Genomic DNA, 26293 nt, shown 5'->3' on the forward strand with positions numbered 1-26293 from the left:
GATCAAAATAGCAATAAAAACTACCATAGAAAAATAATTCAACCATTTTTTATGATTAATCCACTAAATGGAACTGGTTAAAAGTGAACTAGCCGAGACTCAAACCAGGTATTAACGAATTTTACGTATATGTTCGATTATCCGTGGAATTCGATTATCCGTGGACCTCCCGGTCCCGACACCCCCGGATAATCGACGTTCACCTGTAACTATATGCCATGAAAAATGTTTAGAAACCTTGAACATTGTTGGAAACATTGATGAACATTGATTGCCATCGTCTGGACAGAATCCGCCATTTTTGCACATGGCTGACAACCATGTTTGAATGTGTGCGAAAGATTGACGAAAAGATTGCCATCGTCTGGATGAACCTAAATGACAATTCGTTAAACGTCAATTAGACCCCATTTTGACTGATGTTCGATAACATTCGGGACGCGGACGCGTCGGACGCGCGCCGTCTATTAGCGGCCTAAGAGAGGTGAGCTCGAAGGCCTGGTTGTGGCCGCCATATTGAAACTATTTTTTTTCAATCGTTCCCTGTTTTGTTTACCAATAATGTGTAAAAAAGGTACCGGAAGTAGTTTAAACGATTACTCTTGCTGTTAAATTAACTTAAGTAAGTTCGCAATATCGCTTACGCTAATCTGATGGCCATCGCGAGGCAATTGTGTGCACCGCACGGCCAAACGACCTACGTCAAATAACATTGAACACGCGTTTTTTCACATTCTACGCACTATTTGGACAAAAAATAGATAAACTCGATATCAACAGCATGTTCCTCACTATTAAAAATAACAACAAAAATTTTTGAAAATAACAATAACTGACCAATTGAATACGTAAACAAAACAGGGAACGATTGTCAAAAATTTTCTTTATTTTTCTAATAAAATTAAGGCGATTTGTTCGGGATGAACCCACCTGAATAGTAATCACTTTGATTCCGACTCTGTCACCACTAGTAAGATAACATACCGCATTACAACAGCTGACTCGGCTTGGCGAGACGCTAATATTTCACTTTCTTCTTTCGTTCACAAACAAAATGTCCAAGTTTAGTTGCATTGTTGCAGCTTGTGAAAACCGAGGCATCGGAATTAATGGAGACCTGCCGTGGAAGCTCAAGTGAGAATTATTGTTTTATTTGCCATATCCTTGTTTGCAAAAATGCTTTATTTTTTAATCTTTTAGGCATGAATTGAAGTACTTTTCCCGCATGACGAAAAAAGTCCTTGACGCAGACAAACGAAACGCTGTCATCATGGGTAGAAAAACTTATTTCGGCGTCCCGGAAACCAAAAGGCCATTGCCGGAAAGGTTAAACATCGTGCTCACCCGAAACTCTTCCAGTTATACGTTTCCTTCGGATGTGCTTGTGTGCAAAAGTCTCCAAGAGGCACTACATAAGCTGGACACCACCGATTATGGGAAAGATATTGAGAATATTTGGATCGTTGGTGGAAGCAGCGTGTACAAAGAAGCCATGGAATCCGCTCGTTGCCATCGAGTGTATTTGACGGAAATCAAAAAGCATTTTGAATGCGATGCGTTCTTCCCTGAGATACCTAAATCCTTTGCGATCGTTGCTAACGACGAGGATGTTCCTAGTGAGGTGCAGGAGGAGAACGGAATTCCATATGAATACAAAATTTACGAGCAGAAACATTAGGCATCCTTAACGGTGTCGGCCACTCACATTCCACTGATACGCAAACTGGATCATCATCGTTTGGCTTCTACAAGCAATTCGTAGAGCTGCGCTATTTGTTCGTCTCGGAAATGTTGCAATTGGCTTTCCGTCAGATCTTCACCAATCATTCCTATCGGTCCAGGTTTCCCACGCAGTCCCAACTGTTGTGCCAAATTTAACGCATAACCCTGTTGAGATTTTATGCAGTAAATATAGTTTATAAATGTTTAGGCAAACAATAAAGAACAACAATCATACGCAATCAACATACCGCCCATTCACTCATAAACTTTTGGCTTTCCATCGGAGAACAGTTTTTGTGTCTTTTGAATTCATCCTTCACATAATTGTTACCCATTTCCTGTAGTGCAGGTGGCATACCTAGTAGGTGATAGAAATTTAGTGTGACATCGGACGCCTGTGCACAAGAAACAACCGTCGCTTACCCCGATGCAACCGAAGAATTGTTTTGTACAGAACTCTAACTTTCTGTCCATGATTCATTTTTGCAAGTTTGCTGTGCTTATCAAACCTATTTAGATACCTTCTTCTTTTTCTTCTGCGAGGATTTACACCAGTACGGCTGTTGAATCCAGCTTCCTGGGCCTTCGCCAGCTAACCTGACCTGAATGTAGACCTCTGAAGGTTAAGGACCGGCAAGTTGCCTAAAAACTCTTGCACACCTGAGCAATGCCTGCCAAGGTAATACCAAAGCAATACTTGACAACCTCTGTTTTTCTGTCAGAATAGCTTACCTTGGCATTGCTCATGTGTGAAGTATCAGCGCAAGTTGTCGACAAGTTGGCGACGACAACATTGTTTTAAATTTCATTCTATACTCGTTTTTACATTAAAAATAAACAACACCAGTTGTGTTTGAATGCGAATGGTTGTTTATGCTTGGTATACTGGTTTGTTTACCATTTCTGTACTAGGTAATATTGAATTGTCAAACATTGGCGAGGTTGCAACCAAAATTTTTTGGTTGAGCAAGATTTGGTTGCAAACTTTTCCGACAGATGGCGATACCATAGAATCTGCATATTGGCAGTGAAAGTTGGCGCCAACATTGGCAATGTGTGCAAGAACTTTAAAACTTTAAAAGTGCAAGAACTTTAAAACTTTAAAAGTTCTTGCACACATTGCCAATGTTGGCGCCAACTTTCACTGCCAATATGCAGATTCTATGGTATCGCCATCTGTCGGAAAAGTTTGCAACCAAATCTTGCTCAACCAAAAAATTTTGGTTGCAACCTCGCCAATGTTTGACAATTCAATATTACCTAGTACAGAAATGGTAAACAAACCAGTATACCAAGCGTAAACAACCATTCGCATTCAAACACAACTGGTGTTGTTTATTTTTAATGTAAAAACGAGTATAGAATGAAATTTAAAACAATGTTGTCGTCGCCAACTTGTCGACAACTTGCGCTGATACTTCACACATGAGCAATGCCAAGGTAAGCTATTCTGACAGAAAAACAGAGGTTGTCAAGTATTGCTTTGGTATTACCTTGGCAGGCATTGCTCAGGTGTGCAAGAGTTTTAAGGCATTTATTTAGATACCAGATAGCTGATGTTTTGAGCTTACGTAAACATTACCAGTGCTGCCAAACTTCCGACCAAACATCATCCGGCGGAATTCACTACTTGAAACTAGGGTTAGTGTGGAGCTTTTGGCCCACTAGAAAGAAGATTAACTATCACTCTGATTTCAAATATCAATGCGCCCGAATCTTTTTTATAGTGTTAAAGTCGATTATTTTTAGTTAGATAAATATTAAATTGGTTCCAATTGTAACAATATCTTTCTAGAAGATCATCAAAATCTATGAAGCTGTCAATTTTTCAACCCATCATGCTGTAAGCATGTTATAAAATTGTGAATTCAGGAGGACCCGTGGGCCCCCCACGTACAGCGCCCCTAGGTTAATTGAGTATCCGAATTTTCATAAACTCATGCAAGTAATGCATGAGGGAGTTCATATTGTACATACTGTCCAGTAAAACCATAATCTTTAACCGTCACCCGTTCAACCAAACCTACATACGTAGACGTTCAACCGGACTACCCGGGTAGTCCATACATTTTGTATGGGAGACTCCGTTTTCCTGTACTTAAGACTTAATAATTTTTTTTCTAGACGTCGGATCGATTTGAAATTTTTAGTGAAGATACTTGAAGGTGTTTCTCAAAATATTGTATAACATTTATAATTTTAAAAATTCATTAACTATGTTAATTTGAGGTTCCAAAAAATTTCACCCTTCACATCTATGACCCAAACCTGTGTAGCTTCAACATTTTATATAGGAGTTTGCATTTTCTGTATTTCAGTATACATATCTTTGATCATTGAAGCTGAATTGCTTGAAATTTTCAGAAAATTATTCAATTTTTTTTCCAAAAGTGTTTTAGAAATGTTCAATGTTCAAGTAGGATTGTTTCATTCGAAAACACGAATTCGATAATTTAAATATTTATGCCTTACGTTTAGGTATAAAAATCTTAATCTAATATTAAATACAAGTATGCTTCACATCATTTTGTTCAGAAAATGTACGCCACAAACACGTATATTAATCCGCTTCTAATCGCCTATGTGTGTGATTCAAAGTACAACAAAAGCTGAGTAAAAGTGAGCGTTATGGAAAAACTCAATCCTTAGAATAGATAAAACCGAACAGACTTATAGAAGAATTACTAGGAACAGCATTTCTGACGAAAATAGAATTAAATAACGGACAAAACTCTGTTCCCAGTTGAAGCATGAAGATAGCATGAAGCGACTGTGAGTTTATTAATTTTTATGATATTTTATGCAATTTTCCAAAAAATTTAAAGTAGTTAAGTATCTACGAGCAAATACATCAGTACTAAAATACAGACCAAACATCATCCGGCGGAATTCACTACTTGAAACTAGGGTTAGTGTGGAGCTTTTGGCCCACTAGAAAGAAGATTAACTATCACTCTGATTTCAAATATCAATGCGCCCGAATCTTTTTTATAGTGTTAAAGTCGATTATTTTTAGTTAGATAAATATTAAATTGGTTCCAATTGTAACAATATCTTTCTAGAAGATCATCAAAATCTATGAAGCTGTCAATTTTTCAACCCATCATGCTGTAAGCATGTTATAAAATTGTGAATTCAGGAGGACCCGTGGGCCCCCCACGTACAGCGCCCCTAGGTTAATTGAGTATCCGAATTTTCATAAACTCATGCAAGTAATGCATGAGGGAGTTCATATTGTACATACTGTCCAGTAAAACCATAATCTTTAACCGTCACCCGTTCAACCAAACCTACATACGTAGACGTTCAACCGGACTACCCGGGTAGTCCATACATTTTGTATGGGAGACTCCGTTTTCCTGTACTTAAGACTTAATAATTTTTTTTCTAGACGTCGGATCGATTTGAAATTTTTAGTGAAGATACTTGAAGGTGTTTCTCAAAATATTGTATAACATTTATAATTTTAAAAATTCATTAACTATGTTAATTTGAGGTTCCAAAAAATTTCACCCTTCACATCTATGACCCAAACCTGTGTAGCTTCAACATTTTATATAGGAGTTTGCATTTTCTGTATTTCAGTATACATATCTTTGATCATTGAAGCTGAATTGCTTGAAATTTTCAGAAAATTATTCAATTTTTTTTCCAAAAGTGTTTTAGAAATGTTCAATGTTCAAGTAGGATTGTTTCATTCGAAAACACGAATTCGATAATTTAAATATTTATGCCTTACGTTTAGGTATAAAAATCTTAATCTAATATTAAATACAAGTATGCTTCACATCATTTTGTTCAGAAAATGTACGCCACAAACACGTATATTAATCCGCTTCTAATCGCCTATGTGTGTGATTCAAAGTACAACAAAAGCTGAGTAAAAGTGAGCGTTATGGAAAAACTCAATCCTTAGAATAGATAAAACCGAACAGACTTATAGAAGAATTACTAGGAACAGCATTTCTGACGAAAATAGAATTAAATAACGGACAAAACTCTGTTCCCAGTTGAAGCATGAAGATAGCATGAAGCGACTGTGAGTTTATTAATTTTTATGATATTTTATGCAATTTTCCAAAAAATTTAAAGTAGTTAAGTATCTACGAGCAAATACATCAGTACTAAAATACAGAAAAGCAATCTTCTATGTCAAATATATGAACTACACAGATAAATGGTAGTAAATGTGTATGGTGAAATTTTTTGGAACCTCAAATTAACATACTTAATGAATTTTTAAAAATATAAAAATTATACAATATTTTTGGAAACACTCTCAAGTACCTCACTGAAAATTTCAAATCGATCCGACGTCTAGATAAAAAGTTATTAAGTCTTAAGTACAGGAAAACGGAGTCTCCCATACAAAATGTATGGACTACCCGGGTAGTCCGGTTGAACGTTTGAGGGGTATCAACCGAAAAACGCAAATAAAAATTATTTAAATTCCTTGGAAAAATTTGTTTCTTTAGCAAAACGATAGAAAATGAGTTTTTCTAGGCATTCTAAAAATTTCATGCCGATACGTCAATCCAATCAAAAGTTAGAACAAAGCAAAACTCCAAAAACTACCCGGGTAGGTGGTTGAACGGGTGACGGTTAATTTAATAAGACATTCAATTCAAACGGTTCACACAACGGCATGTGTTCCACCCGTTGCATACCTTTTAGGTATATCCGCTCACAAATGGTGTAGCCACGACAGTGATTTCGGCTGGAGGACTTCATTTGGGTTTTTACCGCGAATTGAATTCAAACGTTCATTACGAATGATTGTTTTGGTTATCACAAATTCCAAGATGGCGCTATGTTTACCTGTTAAAACGATCAATATGACTCAACCTTATAGGTTGCAGCCTTGGTTTTGCAAAAGCTGTCAGTATTTTTTGTTTCAAAAGCTGTCAGTTTTATTGATGGGGAAACTGAATGCCTACAGGGATTCGAATCTTTCGATTCAAATCCATTTTGAGATCCGGATCTTCGAACCCGAGTCCCAATCCGTCATATCATACATTCTCATCTAATGCCGATTTTTCATATGATGTGTTTAATTCAATGAAGAATTTACATGAAAATATCAGTATAGTTGACATTATTCTTCTAATCGTATTCAAACAACACGAACAATCTAGTCCTTTTTGGGAATATGTAGACTAACTGATTTACCCAAGTTTGTTCTAAGAAGAGTAGCATTTATTATGTTTCAAAAACAATTATGACAGCGTTATCATTCAAAATGAATCCAACGTGGCCCTACTACCAATTTTGAATGAACTCAGGCCTATCCCCGTGGATCGGAGCGAGACGAAGCGACTGACTTATGCTCCGTCGCATTCGCGCTGCAGCGCCGAAATTTTTCAACCCGCTCTTGAGTGAAACTTTGCATGAAAAATGAAATAAAGCGACGGATGCAAAGCATAAACCGTTACAGTTTGAACGGAAAGTTTATTTACCGGCACCAGCGCTGCCACCAACGGTAGAACATTTTCCAATGTAAACAACATTGACGCTTTCAAATCTATTATCGATGCACAATAAAGAGAAGAAATAAAACAAAATTGCTCCTTAATGGTTATTTCTAGCCAAGTGCATCATTCAGACAAAAGATAGTTCCACTAAATACCTATGCAATAATATTTATATCATCTCAATCGCCTCAGAAATGATTGTGTTTTAGATGATCCAAAATGTATGATTTCAAAAGCATTCGAAGCATTCTCGTGCGGTCTCTTCAAAGCAACACTCGATAGAATAAAGAATCCTTCGACAGAATTTCTATATGTTGGTATGTTTTCATTTACGTTATTACAAATTCGTATAAGTGTTACATACCTATAATGACAACGAGAAAATAGACAAATATTATTCAATTTATTGATGATATTTATCTGTTAGCTCGGAACGATCTGTTTGCGCATGCACATGCACATGCATGTCAGCAATTACAGCGTTGGAAAAACAAATTACAAGTTTGCTAGTTGCTGGCTCAAGTTATGTTCTAAGAAGGGTGGATGCGATATTTTTTTCTCCCGCAATCAATTTTTAATCTTCTCCCGCAGTTGCTACCATTGCTACCGCTGCACGTTTTACACCTGTGAATAAACGAATGCATATCAAACTAACATATGATCGGCTATTCATAAAGTGTGTCCATTATATTTAAAACATCAAAAATATATCCCAGCGATACATTGATCATTTGAATCAATGATCTCGAACGCCAACTATTGCGAGGTGTTTGATGCTAAGGATTCATGTTCGCCATTTGATATTTGAAATATAGAATTCTTTTTCGAGTTTTATCTTCGGGCGTGAAAGAGGTCCAACATAATCGACATAGACTGTCCTTATACCGATTAAATCTTGATTAGTGACGAACGTTTGCATTTCGGGAATATTACAATAACGTTGGCATTTAAAATATGAGACAAATTTTAACCAATGAAAAAACGGAACACGTTAGCAACTTTCTGTTAAAAGGAAATTAAAGAGTAGCATTTCGTTTAAATTTAAAACAAGTTTGACAACAACCATCTACGTTTGATTGTGTGTTAAACATCCTGCTTAATAGCGGACCACGTGACCAACGATTATTTAAAACCAGATGGCGACAAGTGGTAAAAAAGCCTAGTATTTTATATTACTGTTGAAGCTTGTTACAGTATTTTTAAAGCGATTTTTTTTTTTTTAAATATAATAAATTTTAAAAGTGAAAATCAGCGAGAAGGATTTGCCCAAAGTCGCTGTTCTTCCTGTCAAGACTTCCAGCGTATGGAGAAGTGTATAGTGTGCAGTGTCTTCCGGAATAAATCCACTTTATCAGAAAACACGATAAAGACGATTCAGTGGTTTGGACATACCTAGCCACAGTAAATCATGCGTAAAGAGGATCGGAGGAGTTGAATGGGTCAAATATAATTGAAATATCCCACACTGCTCACCTTGCTCATGCCTATCAACTACAACCAATCGAAAAAAACATTTACAGCAACTGAAAACATTCCTACATGGTTGGTTTGGTTGGCTAAGCCAAAGTTTCGGCCAAGGCCAACTGGCCGTCGGAAGTTATTTTGAAAGTACTAAAATCTTAATCTTACAATAAAATTTACTTTATTCAATATACTGGGTTGACTTTTTTCTTATCGCCGACGAAATTTGTCTATTTTTTAATGCAAACGTTAAGGCCGTGTTTCTCAGTTCAAAGGTTAATTACAAAGTAACGGTAATCTTTGTCCGGTAGTGGTTAATTTTCTATCCACCTGAGCAGTTGCTACACGAGTTTATGTATTTATATTAGGGTTACCAGCATTAAACAACGAATGCATTTTGACTAAGGAGTGCCATTAACCTGCTCTCTTTTAAACTGTCAATACATGATTTCACCTTATGCTGAGAAACGATTATGTTTCCGGCGGAAGAAGATGTTGGAGCGCATTTTGCACACAAAAGTCGCTTTTGATAAGAGCTAGATTTTTATCCGTTGCTTCCGAATGCTGTCTCCAATTGGTTTATAGATCTGTGTGTAGATCTTTACTAGTTTCCAAAAGACGTAATCTCATGAAACAATCAAACGCTAAGCAATGAAAAATGCGATGCGACATCTAAATCTGAAAAAAATCATTGCAACTTGCAGTTGGATGTAGTGGATGTGGGTAAGCTGTGCAATTATTTTTAACCAGATTTTGGCATGGCCTATCTTTGTAAAAGTAATTTTTTATCTGTAACATATTGCAAGCTAGGTATGAACCAAAGTTCGTGGAGGAAAAAGTACATCTTTGATCATTCGTATTGTTCTTTGCTCCGTTCTTTCGTTTTGCATGTTCTTAACGTATAAAGCACATGTTACACAAAAAACATGCAACTTAGTCGCTTGGTCAATGTTAATGACGAAGGCAGTACACTGCGCCTAGCGCCAGTTTGTATTGAAATTTAAATCAAACATTTTGCGGTCATATTTTAGTACCTTTTACAGCGTTTTACAGTTCACCTAGCAACCGGGGCAGTGTATGTAGAACATCAAGAATGATAGCCTACTGCAGAGTATTTGATGTAGAATAGCAAAACCCACAAGTGGCAACACAAACCGGTAAGTAGAATATCCATCACTTTCTAGGATCTACCAGAATAAAAGTTGTCGCGTGGATGTTTGTAGTAGGCACGACCAGTTGAGGGGTGCAGGTAAAAGTAGGGGAAAATCGCTTTCCGGTCGAAAACATACTTTTGCGAGGATTGTTGTGATTCGCGCTCGTTTTCTGATGCGAAAAAGCGATCATAGCCTACCTTATCCTGTACCTTTCAACTGGTCGTCTCTACTTCAAACATCCATGCGTCAACTTTCATTCTGGTAGATCCTAGAAAGTGATGATTTTTCTACTAACCCGTTTGTGTTGCCACTTGTGGGTTTTGCTATTCTACATCAAATACTCTGCAGTAGGCTATCATTCTTGATGTTCTACATACACTGCCCCGGTTGCTAGGTGAGCTGTAAAACGCTGTATTACATGTTAAAAATGTGACGAACAACTGTAATGATAACACAAAGAAATTCCATGCGCATATGTTTATTTAATGTTGCGCGAAAATATCACAAACATAATCATACGGTGCGATCGGTTGTCGCCACACCAGTGTGGCAAAACAAGAATCAGCTGGTTCTTGTTAGCGGTTCTATTTACAAGGTCAACGCGCGTGCGTTATACACACGTTGATACACAAGCGACGCGTGCGTGTACTGTCACGCAAACACCAAAGCGGTCAAAGAAAACCCTAGTTAAACCCGAGGGTGTACAAGATTCTCGGTGGACTACTGGAACAATTCGAGATTAACACCCCACACGCTTCGGACTGGCAGAATCAAATGGTAAGTAAAAACTTTAATAACAAAGACAAATATATACATCTTTCACCCTCAGGCAACATATCAATTCCCAAAGCCGAAGGAACGGCGGAACACCTGCTACCAGGCGAGCAGAACACATCAGGAGGTTACAATAGGACCGCAGAGGGGAGCGAGGCAGCAGAACGAGAAAGGCAGAACAGAACAGAAGAAAGAGAAACAAACGGAACAAGAGTTGTGAAATGTTTTTTGAATTTTTTCACATTTTTTTGCAAAGGTTCAAAACAATGCTTAAATTTGTTGAATTATTTCATTAATTATTTCATACGCTTCAATTATTTCATGAACTCCGGTGCTGCATCAGAAATGAACGGAGCTGCTTTAATAGGAAAAGTAGCCGAACACTTCACAGAAAAGCAGCGGTCATTTTCCATAGCGAAATGTTGGTGGGGGGGTCACTGAAACAGCGAAGCAAGTCCTTTTGATGTTTTTCCGCACTTTCCCGCCGGGGACTTTATCGCGAAACGAACATGTCTGAGGTTCTGATAACATTCTTCACAAATGGCGCCTCAGACATGGCTGATATAATATATTTAAAGGTAGATTGCAGCGACAGGTAAGTAAACTGGTGCTTTGCGTCTATTACAATATATCTAACGTATTTGAGATATTCAATTCCTACATCCGCTGGGCCCTTGGTGGCCCAAATGAGCTGTTTTATACACAAGTTCAAGCTTCTAAGAACCACCACTAGCTCACTTTTTTCGCCGCTCGTTTTCGGCGGGAAAAGGCGAATTCTCTCCCAAAATTTTGAGAGATCCGGGCGAAATATGCTCACGACCTTGCCGATACCGGGTTGTTCATTTGCTAGAGCAAATGACCTTCAAACGCTGAACCGGTAAACCGGTTCGGGCGACACGTCGTGTCTGTACACGCACCACGCATGCGTTGGTGCAACAAATACAAATGTGTGCGTGACCAAATTTGGTCTCGCGGAGAGGAAATTGTCCTCTCTTCTCTCGACGAGAGCTGGTAGAAAAACTAGAAAAGATGGATACAGTATCTTCAGTCATACCATTGCTAGTTTCAACCGGTTAATTGAACCATCCAAACGCTGCGGTGATTCATACACCTGCTCAATTGCGGCTTACAAGCATATAGTGGCGAGATCCAATCGCTGAGGGGAATCATCGAAGCGAATTGTGGCGGCTGCTAACCGGTAGCAAATTTGCGGTTTTCTGGCAACCTTGCAATGGCGGCGCTGTTCACCGCATATTCAAATGTGTTACACAAATGACCGTTAGATGTCGTGCTAAACAATTAATGGAACGCGTTGAAAGGAAAAAACATATTCAGTTTTTGACATAATAGTTTTTGTTTAACAACTAATTACGATATTTCATTTAAACGTACTTCTTTATCACTTTTATACGCCATCTAACGGTTATTTGTGTAAGACATTTGAAAGTGCGGTAAACAGCGCCGCCCTTGCAAGGTTGCCAAATAACCGCAAATTTGCTAATGGTTAGCAGCCGCCACAATTCGCTTCGATGATTCCCCTCAGCGATTGGATTGCCAACATTGCCAATGTTGGCGCCAACTTTCACTGACAATATGCAGATTCTATGGTATCGCCATCTGTTGGAAAAATTTGCCACCAAATCTTGCTCAACCAAAAAATTTTGGTTGCAACCAAGGTGTATAAATATAGAAGGTGACTTTATGTCGCTTTGGAAGGGGTGCCATATTTGAGAAGAGTTATGTCAAAAGCCCAATCCTTTTCCGATACCCCCCTTCAAAATCCATATGAATACCCCAGAAGTGTTGTACGTACCCCAACCAGGCATTGCCTATGTTAAGGAAAGGAAAGGAAGATATAAGAGGATATAATTTGACAATCAGGCATTGCCTATGTTAAGGAAAGGAAAGGAAGATATAAGAGGATATACCAAAAAACTGGTACGCTCCTAGTGTCAAAAACCGATTTTTCTGTCAGAATCGAGCGATGCAAGTGTAGTCACGAAACCTCTCACTCCAACTCTATGCTTTGTCCTGCTCACCTTATGTATTCAAACTGAATCCAGCAGTTTACGGTTACAGATAGTAATTACAGGCAAATAAAAACAATAAGATCCGTTTTACCACATTGTTTCACGACTAGAAAACATGAGAATATTTTTATCAACGTATTGAATGCTGCATAACTTCTTTCAAAGCGAAATAGTTGTTGGATTAAGAACTATGACCAACAGAGCGGGTAGAAAAATTTTAAATAAATACATCGTATTAATTATTATAAAAGAAAAAAAAGATGAAAAGAGAACGAGTATTTTTGTTTGTTAACGCCTGGTTGGAACGACAGTTGCAGCGCATTATTTTCATCCATGGAGTAAAGTTGTCATGTTTCAACAATATTATGGTACGGAAACATAATAATAACAGTTTTAAACTCCATCATGATTCTAAAATATGCTATTATTTTCTATCAATTAACTTTTTGGAGATGCTCTTCACAAATTAACTGATAATTGCTCGACGAGTTCTTACCAATATGAAAAGTCGAGCACTTCATTGAGCTCTTTCGAGCACACCATCGTCAGCCAACCCAGAAGTGCTGGGTTGTATTTGGTATGGTACGCTGGAGCTCGACCGTACCAAGTTTTTGGTATGGGACGCCTAATGTGGTCACGCGGTGACGTGTGCTTGTAATGTATTTAGTAAATGTTATAGTTTTTGAGCCCGTAGTATTGCATTTGTCAACATGGCCGTTGACTACCCGGTTGACAGAAATTGACATTGTTGCTGGTACTATGTAGTTCCAGCAAGAGTCCCAGCAATCTGCCATGGAAAAACTTGCTGGTACTACATGACAGCTGCAAAAAATTTGAATTTTTGTCAACCGGGTAATATTGAATTGTCAAACATTGGCGAGGTTGCAACCAAAATTTTTTGGTTGAGCAAGATTTGGTTGCAAACTTTTCCGACAGATGGCGATACCATAGAATCTGCATATTGGCAGTGAAAGTTGGCGCCAACATTGGCAATGTGTGCAAGAACTTATAGAATCTGCGTATTGGCAGTGAAAGTTGGCGCCAACATTGGCAATGTGTGCAAGAACTTTAAGTCAGAATCGAATCATATCGAGTTCCAAACTAATCAAATCTGATTGGTCAAATCGAATCGAATCAAATCTTTAGAATCCGTCAAATGGGATTCAAATCTTTAGAATCTGTCAGATGGGATTCGAATCTTTAGAATCCGTCAAATGAGATTCGAATCTTTAGAAACCGTCTAGCCGCGTGACCACATTAGGCGTACCATACCAAAAACTTGGTACGGTCGAGCTCCAGCGTACCATACCAAATGCAACCCAGCACTTCTGGGTTGGCTGACGATGGTGTGCTCGAAAGAGCTCGATGAAGTGCTCGACTTTTCATATTGGTAAGAACTTGTCGAGCAATTATCAGTTTATTTGTGAAGAGCACCTCCAAAAAGTTAATTGATAGAAAATAATAGCATATTTTAGAATCATGATGGAGCTTAAAACTGTTATTATTATTTTTCCGTACCATAATATTGTTGAAACATGACAACTTTACTCCATGGATGAAAATAATGCGCTGCAACTGTCGTTCCAACCAGGCGTTAACAAACAAAAATACTCCCCGGTTGACAAAAATTCAAATTTTTTGCAGCTGTCATGTAGTACCAGCAATTCCCGCTAGGCAGCTCGAAATATCGTTCTCAAAACGTCCTCCACGCGAACAAACGTCCTCCATTTTTGTATGGAGATGAAACAAAAGGAGGACGTTTTTCGAGCAATCGTCCTCCTTGTCCTCCTCACCATACAAAACTGCTCGATGTTTGTGTCATGGAGGACGTTTTTGAGGACGATTTGCTCGAAATTGCCTAGCGGGAAGTTTTTCCATGACAGATTGCTGGGACTCTTGCTGGAACTACATAGTACCAGCAACTATGTCAATTTCTGTCAACCGGGTCGCTTTTCATCGTTTTTTTTTCTTTTATAATAAGTGATACGATGTACTTGCTTAAAATTTTTCTACCCGCTCTGTTGGTCATAGTTCTTAATCCAAAAACTATTTCGTTTCGAAAGGAGTTATGCAGCATTCAATACGTTGATAAAAATATTCTCATGTTTTCTAAGTCATGAAACAATGTGGTAAAACGAATCTTATTGTTTTTATTTGCCTGTAATTACTATCTGTAAAGGCTGATTCGCACGTAGGCAAGTGGCAAGTGCAAGTGGCAAGTTGCCGGGTACCTACCCCGTGCGAATCAGGAGCTAGCAAGTGGCAAGTGGCAAGTAGCTACTTGCCACTTGAATAGAACCGAGTCTATTTTTCGGGCAAGTAGCTGGATGTATTGGTTGACAACTCGTGTAAATACAAGATGTCAAACAAAAACTGTTTCATTTTCGTGATTTATTTAGGATAATTTTCGACTAATGTTCAAGAAATATTATTTGATAGTATCGTTGATCGATCTTTTCATTTATTGATGATGAAATAATGGTAAAATAAAATTTATTCGTTATTGTGTACTTGTGTGAGTGATCAAGTTACTGGCAAGTACTTGCCTGCAGTGCGAACGGCTACTTGCCACTTGCCTGCTTACTTGCCACTTGCACTTGCCGACGTGCGAATCAGCCTTAACCGTAAACTGCTGGATTCAGTTTGAATACATAAGAGCAGGACAAAGCATAGAGTTGGAGTGAGAGGTTTCGTGACTACACTTGCATCGCTCGATTCTGACAGAAAAATCGGTTTTTGACACTAGGAGCGTACCAGTTTTTTGGTATGGTACGCCTAATGTAGTCACGCGGTAGAGATCGAATCTTCGAATCTACCGAATCCCGATTCTGCCAACACTAGTCAGTTTCATTCGTTCGACCCGGCTGCACGGGCTTGTTTTGTTATCGTTCTGAACTCGCCAGTCGAAACCGTGCGTCTACTAGGCGTAGTGTGACCTGTGAAAATGAGGCTCTTCCCCGTGCGATTGTCCAACATCAATAAAATGTTGGATTTCTATTCCCAGTTCAACCCATCTCCATTGAGCATCAAGCAGTTCATCGATTTCGGTACGTACAATTAACCTATTGTGACCTTCACTTCCATCCCCCGGATGGATGGGAGATGTTCGCCAACGGCAAAAATAAGCTTAGTTTACCTTGATAATATCCTCGTGTGTGTTATTGATTCATAAAATGAGTAACTCAAAAAAGGCTTTATCCATTGCATTATGACCCACATTCGCACGTCCCATAATTCAGCGCATCGTCATCAACACACGAAAAAGAAGACCATGCTGTTTGTTGTTGTTTTCGCTCCAACTTTGACTGATATGGGCAGAGATTATTGAAAGCGATAACTTAAATGAAACAATGATTCGCGACGCGAATGATACGCGACCGTAGTTGTACTTTGTCGAATGAAATCGAAACGTAAATTGTCTAGCTAATTTTTTAGCATTCTCAGTCGAAGGGTATGCTAGCAAAGCGGTTGAAATGTTTGTCTCAGTTTTTCACACACACACCAAAACGCCGCTTGACATTGATGAAAACGATTGACGCACATCTGCAAGTGTTCGATTTTTTTGTTGTAATTCGTTCTAGCTGCGATTTGCTTGCGTTAAAAAATAGAACACGGATGGGCCTGAGTTTTTTTCAAAACGTGTTTGTTGTAATGCTTGCTTTTAGGTCTCAACGCATGTCCACGAAAATCGTACGTGTTCCTGCGGAAGGAACTGCCGGTTCGTTTGGCGAATATTATGAAGGAGATTACACTACTGCCGGAAAGTCTCCTTCGAATGCCATCCGTTGGTCTGGTCAGCGCATGGTACGTGAAAAGCTTCGAAGAAGTGCTCGCATTCGAGAAAACAGATCCATCGGAGGGCAACCTAGAGAAGTACTTACCTGCGACGCTTCGTAAAACTTGTTTGAAAAGTCACCATACCCCTTTCTATTCGACGTTTCATCTCACCCTTTTGACCGCTGTGTAATGGGGACGAACAATGAAGATTCTGCAAGTCGCTCATACAAATCCGCGACCGGCACTCCGATGTCGTGCAGACCATGGCCCAGGGTATACTTGAGCTGAAAGAAAGTCGCAACGGAGCGATAGAACCGTCGACGGAGCTCTCGATTCAGTACTTTCTCGACCGCCTGTACATGTCCCGTATCAGCATACGCATGCTCATCAATCAACACAGTAAGTGGCTTTAGCATTGATAGGGGGATAGCCCACGGGATTGTCATGCAAACGTATGCTCGTCTTTTTTTTAAGCAATATTGTTCGGTGAAATACCACAAACTGGACGACATATCGGCAGTATAGATCCCCTTTGCGATCCTCACATGGTGGTACAGGATGCATACGAAAATGCACGCTTTTTATGTGATCAATACTACCTTGCTAGTCCGGAGCTGGAAGTCATAGAGCACAATGGTAAATGAAAATGTTTCTAGCAAGCGCGTGGATATAATAATGATAACTCACTCATCCTACAGAGATCGACAAGGGGAATCCGATCAAAATAGTGTACGTTCCCTCTCACCTCTATCATATGCTATTTGAGCTGTTTAAAAATTCAATGCGTGCCGTCATGGAGCACCACGGCACGGAGAACGATGTCCCACCGATCAAGGTAACTATCGTGAAGGGAAAGGAAGACATCTGCGTCAAGATGTCAGATCAGGGCGGCGGAATACCGCGATCGCAGGTGGATCAGCTGTTTAAGTACATGTACAGCACAGCTCCGCAGCCGCCAAAATCGAAAACTGACTTACCGCTGGTTCCATTGGCTGGTAGGTTGAAATGCAGGGTCGAAATGTTACCACAGATAACCGTGGTTTGAATTCTCTTGTTTCAATTTAAGGTTACGGATACGGTTTGCCAATTTCGAGATTGTACGCCAGATACTTTCACGGCGATTTGGTTCTTTTCTCGTGCGAAGGCTACGGCTCGGATGCAATAATTTACCTCAAGGTAAGATTGATGATGGTTCAAAGTATATAATGCATGATCTCCATATTCTCTTCCTTATCTGACTTACAGGCATTTTCGGACGAGGCGAATGAGTTGCTCCCGATATTTAATAAAACCAGTACCAGATTCTACAAAGCAACAGTACCAACCGGTGATTGGTCAAACCAGGTAAAGGGTAAAAAAGTGAAGCCTATTGTCATATGATTAGGTAAAATGTAGTTAACTTCACCGACTTGGCTCAATTAAGAATCACTAGGCATTTCAAAAACCCAACCGGTGCATTGCAAACCACCCGGCAAACTATTGCTCGTTCATGTACCATCGGCATCGCACGTTTCGATAGATCTTTTTCTACGATCACTCGAGCAACTATCCATCCACCACATTACTTCACAGATAGTATAATTTCAAAACAACCATTCTAGCAATTCGTACATCTACCACCGACTGGAAAACTTGCAATTGAATTTGTTTGTCGTAGGGTTTGCAATTCAATTTTTAGTTTGTTGCTTTCTGTTGTTACGTGCACGCTGAGATACCTCTTTTCATCATTACCAGTTGTCAATTGATTTCTTTTCTATTCTGCTAGGGTAAAAATTTTACAAACAGATTGTTGTAGCAGTAAAGTACATTTGAGGAGAGTTGTTAGTACGGCCAGAACGACGCTTTCTAACGATGGCCCACGAATTCTATCAACTTCCACTAATTATTGTCTCGGACATTTTAAGATGACTTCTTTATTTTTTGCTATGAACAAGTGTTTACATCTACATATCCTGTAGTGCTGCATTATCTGTTTTGTTATCTTTATTAGAGCTTTCCACTTAGCGAGAATTTGGGAAGATTAGCTGGTAGGCAATTAAACTAGATAGGCTGCAAAAATAAGAAAGAGAAATATATACAATATATTTACACCATACATGTAGTTGTAGCTGTACTAGTTGGATTTATTACTGCATCGATTAGTTTCGGTAGCCATTGAACGGCGGCATGACCGTTTCTTTGATTATTAGCAGTGTTATTGGAACTGTTTATTTACTTGGTTATATTTGCTATCCGAATTTTTTCGTTTCATCCACCACTTGGTATGGGAATGTGTGTATGTGTGTGTGTGTGTGTGTGTGTTGTTTTTGTTTTTGTCAGTAGATTTGATCTCTATGTCCAGCCTAAGTGGTTTTCAACCTCTGAAAGCAAACTGCAAAAGCGTTCATACCCGTATTTCCTTATTACTCTTTTGTAGAACTCCGATATGAACTCCAAGCAAATGAATGCTCAAACGAGACGTGCTGGTTCATTTAGCACCAACACATAATCTCCTTCCGTGGGCGAGGATAGTGAGAACGGAGATGCAGAACTTAAGTAAACACATCATATAATCGTGTTTATAAGTATGAATATAACCAAATCCGAATAAACTAAATGTAATACCCTGAACTCATTGCTTATGCTACGGTAAAACTGACCAAGTACGAATTAAAATCGTTTTAAACTACCCCGGTACCCCATTTCTAACCGCCAGGTTAACAAAGCGAACAAGATTTGTTGCGAATTTAAAGGGAATTTTATTACTCTACTTGCTTTGCCCCGTATTTCTAGAAGGTATGGTCAATTTCTCAAATATACCTAAACAAGGATACGAAAATCGCAAGCAACAGGTGACGAAATTAACGATGTGGAAAATTATGCATTATTTGTTAGGGATCTGGAAAAAGACTAACATTATTCTACCGATACTGCATGTGTCATTATTGTTCTGTGTGCCCCTTCGCTGGCATTCAATTCATTACCTTTTGATTCAGTTAAAATTACCTTAGCAATTAAATTGATACAACGTACGAAATAAGCTCCTAGGTGATGGTGAAGTGGGGTTGGTGAAGATTTGCACCTAGGGTTGGTGAAGATTTTCATCTTTCTTAGAGAATAACTTCCGACTGATCTTGATGTGCAACTGTTAAACACCAGCCACTGTTGTTATCGTGTGGGCGTCAGTATCACCTGCTTGTGAATGACGACTATACTGCCACACGGTACTAATCGTTCAGGGAGGACGTTTCATACATTGAATCATGCGAAAAACTGATCTCGTTGCTCGAAATCAACAGCTCCGAAGTAAAGGGCTGTGCAGTGGGGAGTATGGTGGTGAATGGAAAGAACGAACTAACGGCCAACGAAACTTCTGACGCCATATCGGGATCGCGTGTCTGTACCATCGTCGCTGATAGTATTTGCTCCAGTGCATCCATCCGCTCATCGGCAACTTCCGACGCTCCCGGTCGGCCTAACGTTCGGCGAAGTCGTCCAATGTTGTTTAGTAACATTCGATTCAGCAAAAGACACTGGGCTGTACCGCCTTGTTTAATCTCGAGATGCGGTATCCAACGGAGGTAACATTGTTGCCACAGTTCAATATCTCTCAAACAGAACTGCGGTTCCAGGAACTGTTCGTCGTGCTAGAAAACACATTACAATCAAACGACTTAATAACGTACGATTTAACGACAAAATTAATCTTTGATTTTTACCTTGGCCAACTGCATGCTGTCTACGCCATTTAACACGGTATGGCCATTGGGATTACTCGCGCGTTGGCCTATACTGTACAGCATACTTGATACCGGTCTTATCGGAGGACTCGAGCGATTGCTTTGCGCCCTTGATGGCCCATCGGTAAAGTTAGCACGATACAATGGATTGGTAAACAGGGCCAAATCTTTGTCCTCGAACTGTTCGCCCCAGTCCCAGACAGGCCGCAGGACGACATGATCGGAATGCAGCGCCTGGTTGCGCTCGGTTTCGGAGTTGAACTGAAATGTGTCGAAAATCGGAAGAAACAGCGAGTCCCACAGCGTTACCAGAAAGACATCCGAAAATTCGAAGGCCTCGGGAAACTGCAGCAGCAACTGCCATACACAGTCCAAGAACAGCAAAAACAATGGACTACGCTCCGTCGACTTAACGGAAGCGACGTGACCCAACCGATCGCTGAACGGGTGCCCGAGAATGATCCACTCTTTTTGGATGAGATTTTGAAAGCCTCGTATTGTACGATAGCTGCTGTCCAGCAGCAATTGCACTAAACTGGACACAACGCAACACATATCTCGTCCATTGATCTCCTGCAGAACGACCGTTTGTCCCTTACGCAGCAACTTTGCTGCACTGTCCGAGTGCTTTAAGCATAACGACACATACAGCAGCCAGTAGCTTTTTTCCAACAACGTATAGAACCTCGTTTCTTGGGCCTGCAATTTGACAACCGAAAGAACGACAATGAAAAGTTGCATCCTCCTTGTGCATTAAACTCAGTCCTCCAAATTAAGACTCACCATGTACTCTTGATCGTTGTCTGGAGTGCAAAGATCTCTTAGTTTTAAATAGCTCAAATTCACATCCTGGATGCTAGGTAAAATTTTATACAATTCTAACAATTCAGGCTGCCGTTTTTGCGGATCACAGCGACGAACGTGCTCTAACAGCATGTTTTCCACCGTGGTATTGGTTATGTCCGGGTTAAGCTCCGCCAGGCGAATCAATGCAGCATCCCGATGGCCCCAAACCTAAGATGGGCAGATTTGAGTCAAACATGTTCTTACGATACACCTAGTTTCGTCCAGTACATACCCAAATAGCGGACCGATTGTTGCGAAAGTGTTTCGATATATTCATGTATTCTACATCGCCCAGGTGCTTCGGTACAACGAAATGCATGGGTAGGGAGCTGTTCGAGGTCCTACAGTCTTTGGAAAACACCCGCCATCCACCGGTCGCGTTACATCGTTCCAACTCTTGTATCCAGTCGAGTTTTTTGTTGTACATTTTCACGCCAGCATTATTCCCAGCATCACTATAGTACTTTTCTCTGTAAACGGAACGCAATGGAGAAAAGAAGTGATTAACACCACCACTACATGCTACCCGGATACGTCTTTCATTTTGATCGGTTCGATTTAAACTACCCTATAGATAGATGGATTGGTGAACTCACTTGAATTGGTACAAAAATAACAGATTGTGTCTCGCTGGAAAGGCAAATTTTACCAGCGCATCTGCAATGTATTTGCCTTTGCCAATATCCGACAGTTGAAAACCAAACGTAAATGTTTTGAAGTTCTAAATAAATGAATAAAAAAGACAAGGAATTCAAAGATATATTAATAGAAGGGCGGGATTTTGTATGCTTCTCGCAGCAGCTTACCTTACAAATAATCCTTATTTTATCTATTTTACTGCTGTTCTTAATCTGTGGGTTAATTACTCGTTTCTTTTTCTCGACTATCTGATAAATTTTATCGATGTTAGACAGAGATACATCGGATGAACCGAGGAACCGATTACTCTGAAATGAGAGCTAATGAGGAAAATAAACAACGTATCATCACACTGTACCAAAAGGTTCAGCTTGGCTAAAATTTCTTAGCTCCTCTTACTTGGTCATTTTCCATATCCCGCGAAACGAATGATAACCGGAAGTTGGTGATCAGTAATATTCCCATTCGTTCTCCGATCACCTTGCCATCTTTTACGTAGGACGAAGTGTACATGCATACATTATTGGCTCGGGCGGCTTCAATTTCACCTGCGGTTATTGGAAACGCCGTTAAAACTCCGAACATATACCAAGCCACATAGAAAGATCAACGGTACAGTACCTGTAAGAAGCTTTGGTTTGTAGTCATTGTTGACACAGTTATCATCGCCGATCTACAACAAGGTAACGGGAAAAGATTATTCAATCATGTCCGACAAATCAGGTTCCATGCACCCCCACACGGATCGATTCAACGGACCTGGTTTACGTAGCTTGTAAAACTTTCCTGTGTTTTATTCCTTCTCTCTGTCATTGTTGGCATTCGGAATGCTTAATATTTTCGAACGGACAGAAATGGAAGAAATCGCCGAGATTAATGTGTACTCCTATATGATGTGCTGTACTTCACGAAAGCGCTAGTGTTTACCTACTGCCCGTTTAGTTATGGGGAATTGATATTCGTATTGTTTACTACTTTAGCACTGGTTTAGCTTGTGGTCTTGACGCCCATGTTAATACACTGTTTTGCAAAACTAAAGAAATGTTTTAAAATGATCCAAAAACACTTCTTCCTACAACTCAATAAGAAAACAAAATCTCCACAGTATTGTTACAAGCAACCTGACAGAATGCACATTTTTGTATTTTCCACAAGGTGTACGGATATTAAATATGCGATAACAAGGTCTAGTCATACGCGGTTTATCGGTTTTATTAAGCAAATTGTTGCTAGTTGCTAGTGGCTCATTTGATTGTGAAATCCAAAATTTCACACTATGCAGGATACTGTTTCAAACTCTCTTCTCGGTTATCAACTTACGTTACATGGAGGCAGAATTTACGGATTTGCAGCTTATGTATATAATTATTATCACGCAAAAGGAATCATTCCAGAAACGGGGTCGCATAACGGACACAAATGCATAAAAATGCAGTCAATTTATTGAATCGTACAAGAATCTTTTTTGTTTCGTTTCTGTAAAGGAATTTGGTGCTATATGACTAGACCTGGCTCCCTATAAGTACGTTGAGTCAAAGTAAAGCACACTTGGTGATATATCCATCTTGACAATGATGCGATGGTATTTGTTGTTTTGACAGTGGTTGACTAAACGCAAAAGAAAAACGGGAAAACATTAAATTTCATAAATTAATCCTCTTCCCATTGTGTGAAGATCAATTGAATCATTAATTTCGTCGCCGCAGAAATGGTTTCCTGCCAGTAGTTTTTGCAGTGAGGGCAACATAACAAGTGTGCCAATCGTTTTTTCGCTTTTGGTATTTTGTTGTCGATGCATTGCTGTAGCCAAGAGTGCAGTAAAGATTTCCTGACACGAAACGTAGTTGTCCATTGATCCCTTCTTCAATAACAAGCATAGACCAAGTGAAGAATAAATGCCATCCTTCAGACAAAAAGTGACCACCTATTTCCGTCAGCTTAGCTTTGTGTCTGAACGGGACCAACGCAATACAATTCAACAAGGCTCCTCCATAGCGACCGGAAGCTTCATCACGAGATACTTGGAGGGGTTAGTAAGCCTATATCTTTTGCCTTTGCGTGGTTTGAATACTTACGGCAGTGTACTTTAATAATAGCGCCTGGGAACCGCCGGATCCGTCATCATTGATCCAGAATGGCAAATCTCCGGAAGACTTGCCAGAAGTACGGATTGGACATTATGTTGTTTGCCAGACGCACGACGACGCTGCCTACACTGGACCACTTGAAGGATTGACAGGAGTCAGGCGTGCCAAGTCTCATCTGACTGCTGGCATTGCTGATGATATAGACTATATCGATGTACTTCAGGAACAAGGATCCATTGCACAAAAGGAAACCCTCTCCAAATCAACAGTACCTGAACTGGACTCCAACTCGAACGCGAAAAGCTACCACTCCACTTCCAATGCGGTTGAAAATCATAAGGAATCTCAAACAAACCCTTCGACACAATGGCCTGGAACGAAGCGAATAGACTCTGTGACAGCCATTTCCAATGACGATCCCATAGCTAACATAACCGATTGGAACCGTCCAAACGATGATGCTTATGGAATATCCGTATCTTTGTACGAAAAGCATTTGCATAATGCGGGAAACGTAGGTGACCCGATAGCTGACTGCTTTGGAGTTGTCTCCAGGGCTGATTCGTGTATAATGGCCATGGCCGATGGTGTTAATTGGGGTATGCTGAGAAATTATAGCGTGTGGTTCAGCGTTACGAAAAATGACAAATATCGTCCATTTTAGGCGAAGGAGCGCGTGTGGCGGCACGTTCGGCGATTCAAGGCTCGATTGAGTATTTAAACTCTGCAATTTTTGGCATTCATCAAGGTAAAACTATGTTCTGCTCAGAACGAATCAACTAATGTGTCCCGTGTGCATGAATTAACTTTGTTGTTCTCTTTCCAGTAACATCCACAAAGGAAATATTTGTAAGTTTAATTCGTAGCTTTTGGGAAGCTCACAAGTACATTCTACAAGTTGGAGGTGCTCTAAGCACGTTAACTGTCGCTATTGTTCTGCCAGTCCAAGGATCGAAGCAAAGTATTGTCTGTAGTTGTAATGTTGGGGACTCGTTAGGATATATTTTCTCGAAAGATAATATTGTACGCGAGATTACGACAGGTATGTGCCACTACAAAGACAAATAAGATTGTACTCTAATATTGTTCACTTCTCGTAATTTTAGCGTCTCATGATGTCACTCTCATGCGAGATATGCGAGATGCCCTTGGTGCATTGGGACCTGTGTATGGGGATAAGCCAGAAATGAGTAATCTCACACTCTCAATGTCCTTTGTTGATGAGGGTGATATTGTGTTTCTAACCTCTGATGGGATAAGCGACAATTTCGATCCCGTCGTTGGTAAGTTTGCGGAAGCTACTGTTGCCAGCAACAGCAATGCAACAGTTAGTGGTAGCACGAGTAACACCAATGCTAACTCAAGTAAACCACAGACGAGTCAAGTTGCTGAGAGAAAAAACATCAAACCAGTATTGGCACCAAAGCGACAAAACAAGAGTGCACCCATGCTGGCGCTTGCCCATGGAAGCTGTACGCCAGAAATGCATCCGTCGAATCCGAACCAAAACCTGCCTCGCACTGACAGAAAGGTACCAGTTCCAGTGAGGAAAACAGTCGCGCATAGTGCGGCGACACATGACAAAAGTTATGGTTCGAAATATGTAACACGGTCAAAAACCTTCATCGAACCAGCTGCGAGACGGTCCAACAATGTTGGTGTAAAGATGACGTCCTCGCCGAAAGCGCTGCCTCAGGTAACCGCCCAGCAGAGACACGTGTTGACCCTATTGCGGATAGCCGATCTGCTTGTTTACGGCATCAACGGTTCATTGCGTCCATGCACCAACGCCAAACAGCTATGCCAGTTATTGATCGATTTTGTGTCATGCATAACTGCGGCCAAGCGCAAGCTGCTGGAGCAACGCGAATTGTACTACAAAGTGGTAACCGGTGCAGACGGAGTCCGCAAAGAAGTTCCATACAGTGCGCATGAACACAAGGTAATACGCAAGCGTATGGTCGATGGAACCACTTTCTCATTGCTACCTGGCAAACTGGATCATGCTTCGATTGTAGCTTATACAGTAAGAAGACGATCATCAGCGATCGAATCTGCGCCTGAACAAATAATCTAAAGAGAAGAGTTTGGTGAACGAACATGTCCTAGTTGTGCTTTGCCTACAATTAATCATCCAAGATGCTTGCATTAACATTAAACAAAAACTAGCGGAGCATGATGTCCTTTTCAGATAATATTTGTACCGAAGTGGTTTCTCTACGCTATATTTTATTGGGAATTGACCATTTTCATTGTGAAAGTCCCTGCGGTTTTCAGAAAATGCAAGTGTATCTCGAAAGAAAATGCTGCATACATGTCTAAATACATTTAGCATGGATGTTAAATAAAAAATTACGGGAAAGACATTGTTGGTTCAATTACTATATTCTTAGACCAAATGTTTCTACAATGATCAGTTTCAAAGTTGAATGAGTCACATTATGAAAACATATTAGCTGAACACCATGACGTAGGGCTCGAACTACATCAAATTATCCGGAGAATCTGGTACTTCGTCACTATGCCACCAACAACATATCTTGCCATCATCCGACATTTTGCGATTTTGTTATATGGGAATCCTCCAGGAAAGGAGAATTCAAAAGCAAGACA

The 26293-nt window shown here is 40.0% G+C and overlaps 5 protein-coding genes across 5 annotated transcripts; 3 read left to right on the plus strand and 2 right to left on the minus strand.

Moving 5' to 3' along the window:
* Positions 1-1054: 1054 nt before the first annotated feature.
* Positions 1055-1902, plus strand: LOC131287537 (dihydrofolate reductase). Its single transcript, XM_058316598.1, has 2 exons — positions 1055-1134; positions 1201-1902. Exons 1-2 carry the CDS (start codon positions 1055-1057, stop codon positions 1676-1678), a joined length of 558 nt encoding a protein of 185 aa, XP_058172581.1. The 3' UTR covers positions 1679-1902.
* Positions 1277-2246, minus strand: LOC131287548 (succinate dehydrogenase assembly factor 3, mitochondrial). The gene is made up of 4 exons (XM_058316609.1): positions 2146-2246; positions 1971-2080; positions 1706-1887; positions 1277-1613 (listed from the first exon to the last, which is right to left on the minus strand). The coding sequence occupies exons 1-3, from the start codon at positions 2201-2203 to the stop codon at positions 1732-1734; spliced, it is 324 nt and encodes a 107-aa protein (XP_058172592.1). The 5' UTR covers positions 2204-2246; the 3' UTR covers positions 1277-1613; positions 1706-1731.
* Positions 2247-15495: 13249 nt separating this feature from the next.
* Positions 15496-18990, plus strand: LOC131281898 (pyruvate dehydrogenase (acetyl-transferring) kinase, mitochondrial). The gene is made up of 8 exons (XM_058311261.1): positions 15496-15659; positions 16278-16485; positions 16598-16788; positions 16864-17025; positions 17088-17384; positions 17456-17565; positions 17635-17733; positions 18806-18990. Exons 1-8 carry the CDS (start codon positions 15557-15559, stop codon positions 18875-18877), a joined length of 1242 nt encoding a protein of 413 aa, XP_058167244.1. The 5' UTR covers positions 15496-15556; the 3' UTR covers positions 18878-18990.
* A 508-nt stretch (positions 18991-19498) lies between these two features.
* Positions 19499-22649, minus strand: LOC131281895 (myotubularin-related protein 10). The gene is made up of 9 exons (XM_058311259.1): positions 22353-22649; positions 22215-22266; positions 21993-22141; positions 21761-21913; positions 21551-21675; positions 21187-21424; positions 20892-21122; positions 20088-20807; positions 19499-20015 (listed from the first exon to the last, which is right to left on the minus strand). Exons 1-9 carry the CDS (start codon positions 22413-22415, stop codon positions 19596-19598), a joined length of 2151 nt encoding a protein of 716 aa, XP_058167242.1. The 5' UTR covers positions 22416-22649; the 3' UTR covers positions 19499-19595.
* Positions 22650-23221: 572 nt separating this feature from the next.
* LOC131281896 (PP2C-like domain-containing protein CG9801) lies at positions 23222-26051 on the plus strand. The gene is made up of 5 exons (XM_058311260.1): positions 23222-23622; positions 23690-24279; positions 24345-24428; positions 24507-24722; positions 24787-26051. The coding sequence occupies exons 1-5, from the start codon at positions 23489-23491 to the stop codon at positions 25755-25757; spliced, it is 1995 nt and encodes a 664-aa protein (XP_058167243.1). The 5' UTR covers positions 23222-23488; the 3' UTR covers positions 25758-26051.
* The last annotated feature ends 242 nt before the right edge of the window (positions 26052-26293 follow it).

Source organism: Anopheles ziemanni, chromosome 2, assembly GCF_943734765.1.
Source record: "Anopheles ziemanni chromosome 2, idAnoZiCoDA_A2_x.2, whole genome shotgun sequence".
Taxonomy (NCBI): Eukaryota; Metazoa; Arthropoda; class Insecta; order Diptera; family Culicidae; genus Anopheles; species Anopheles ziemanni.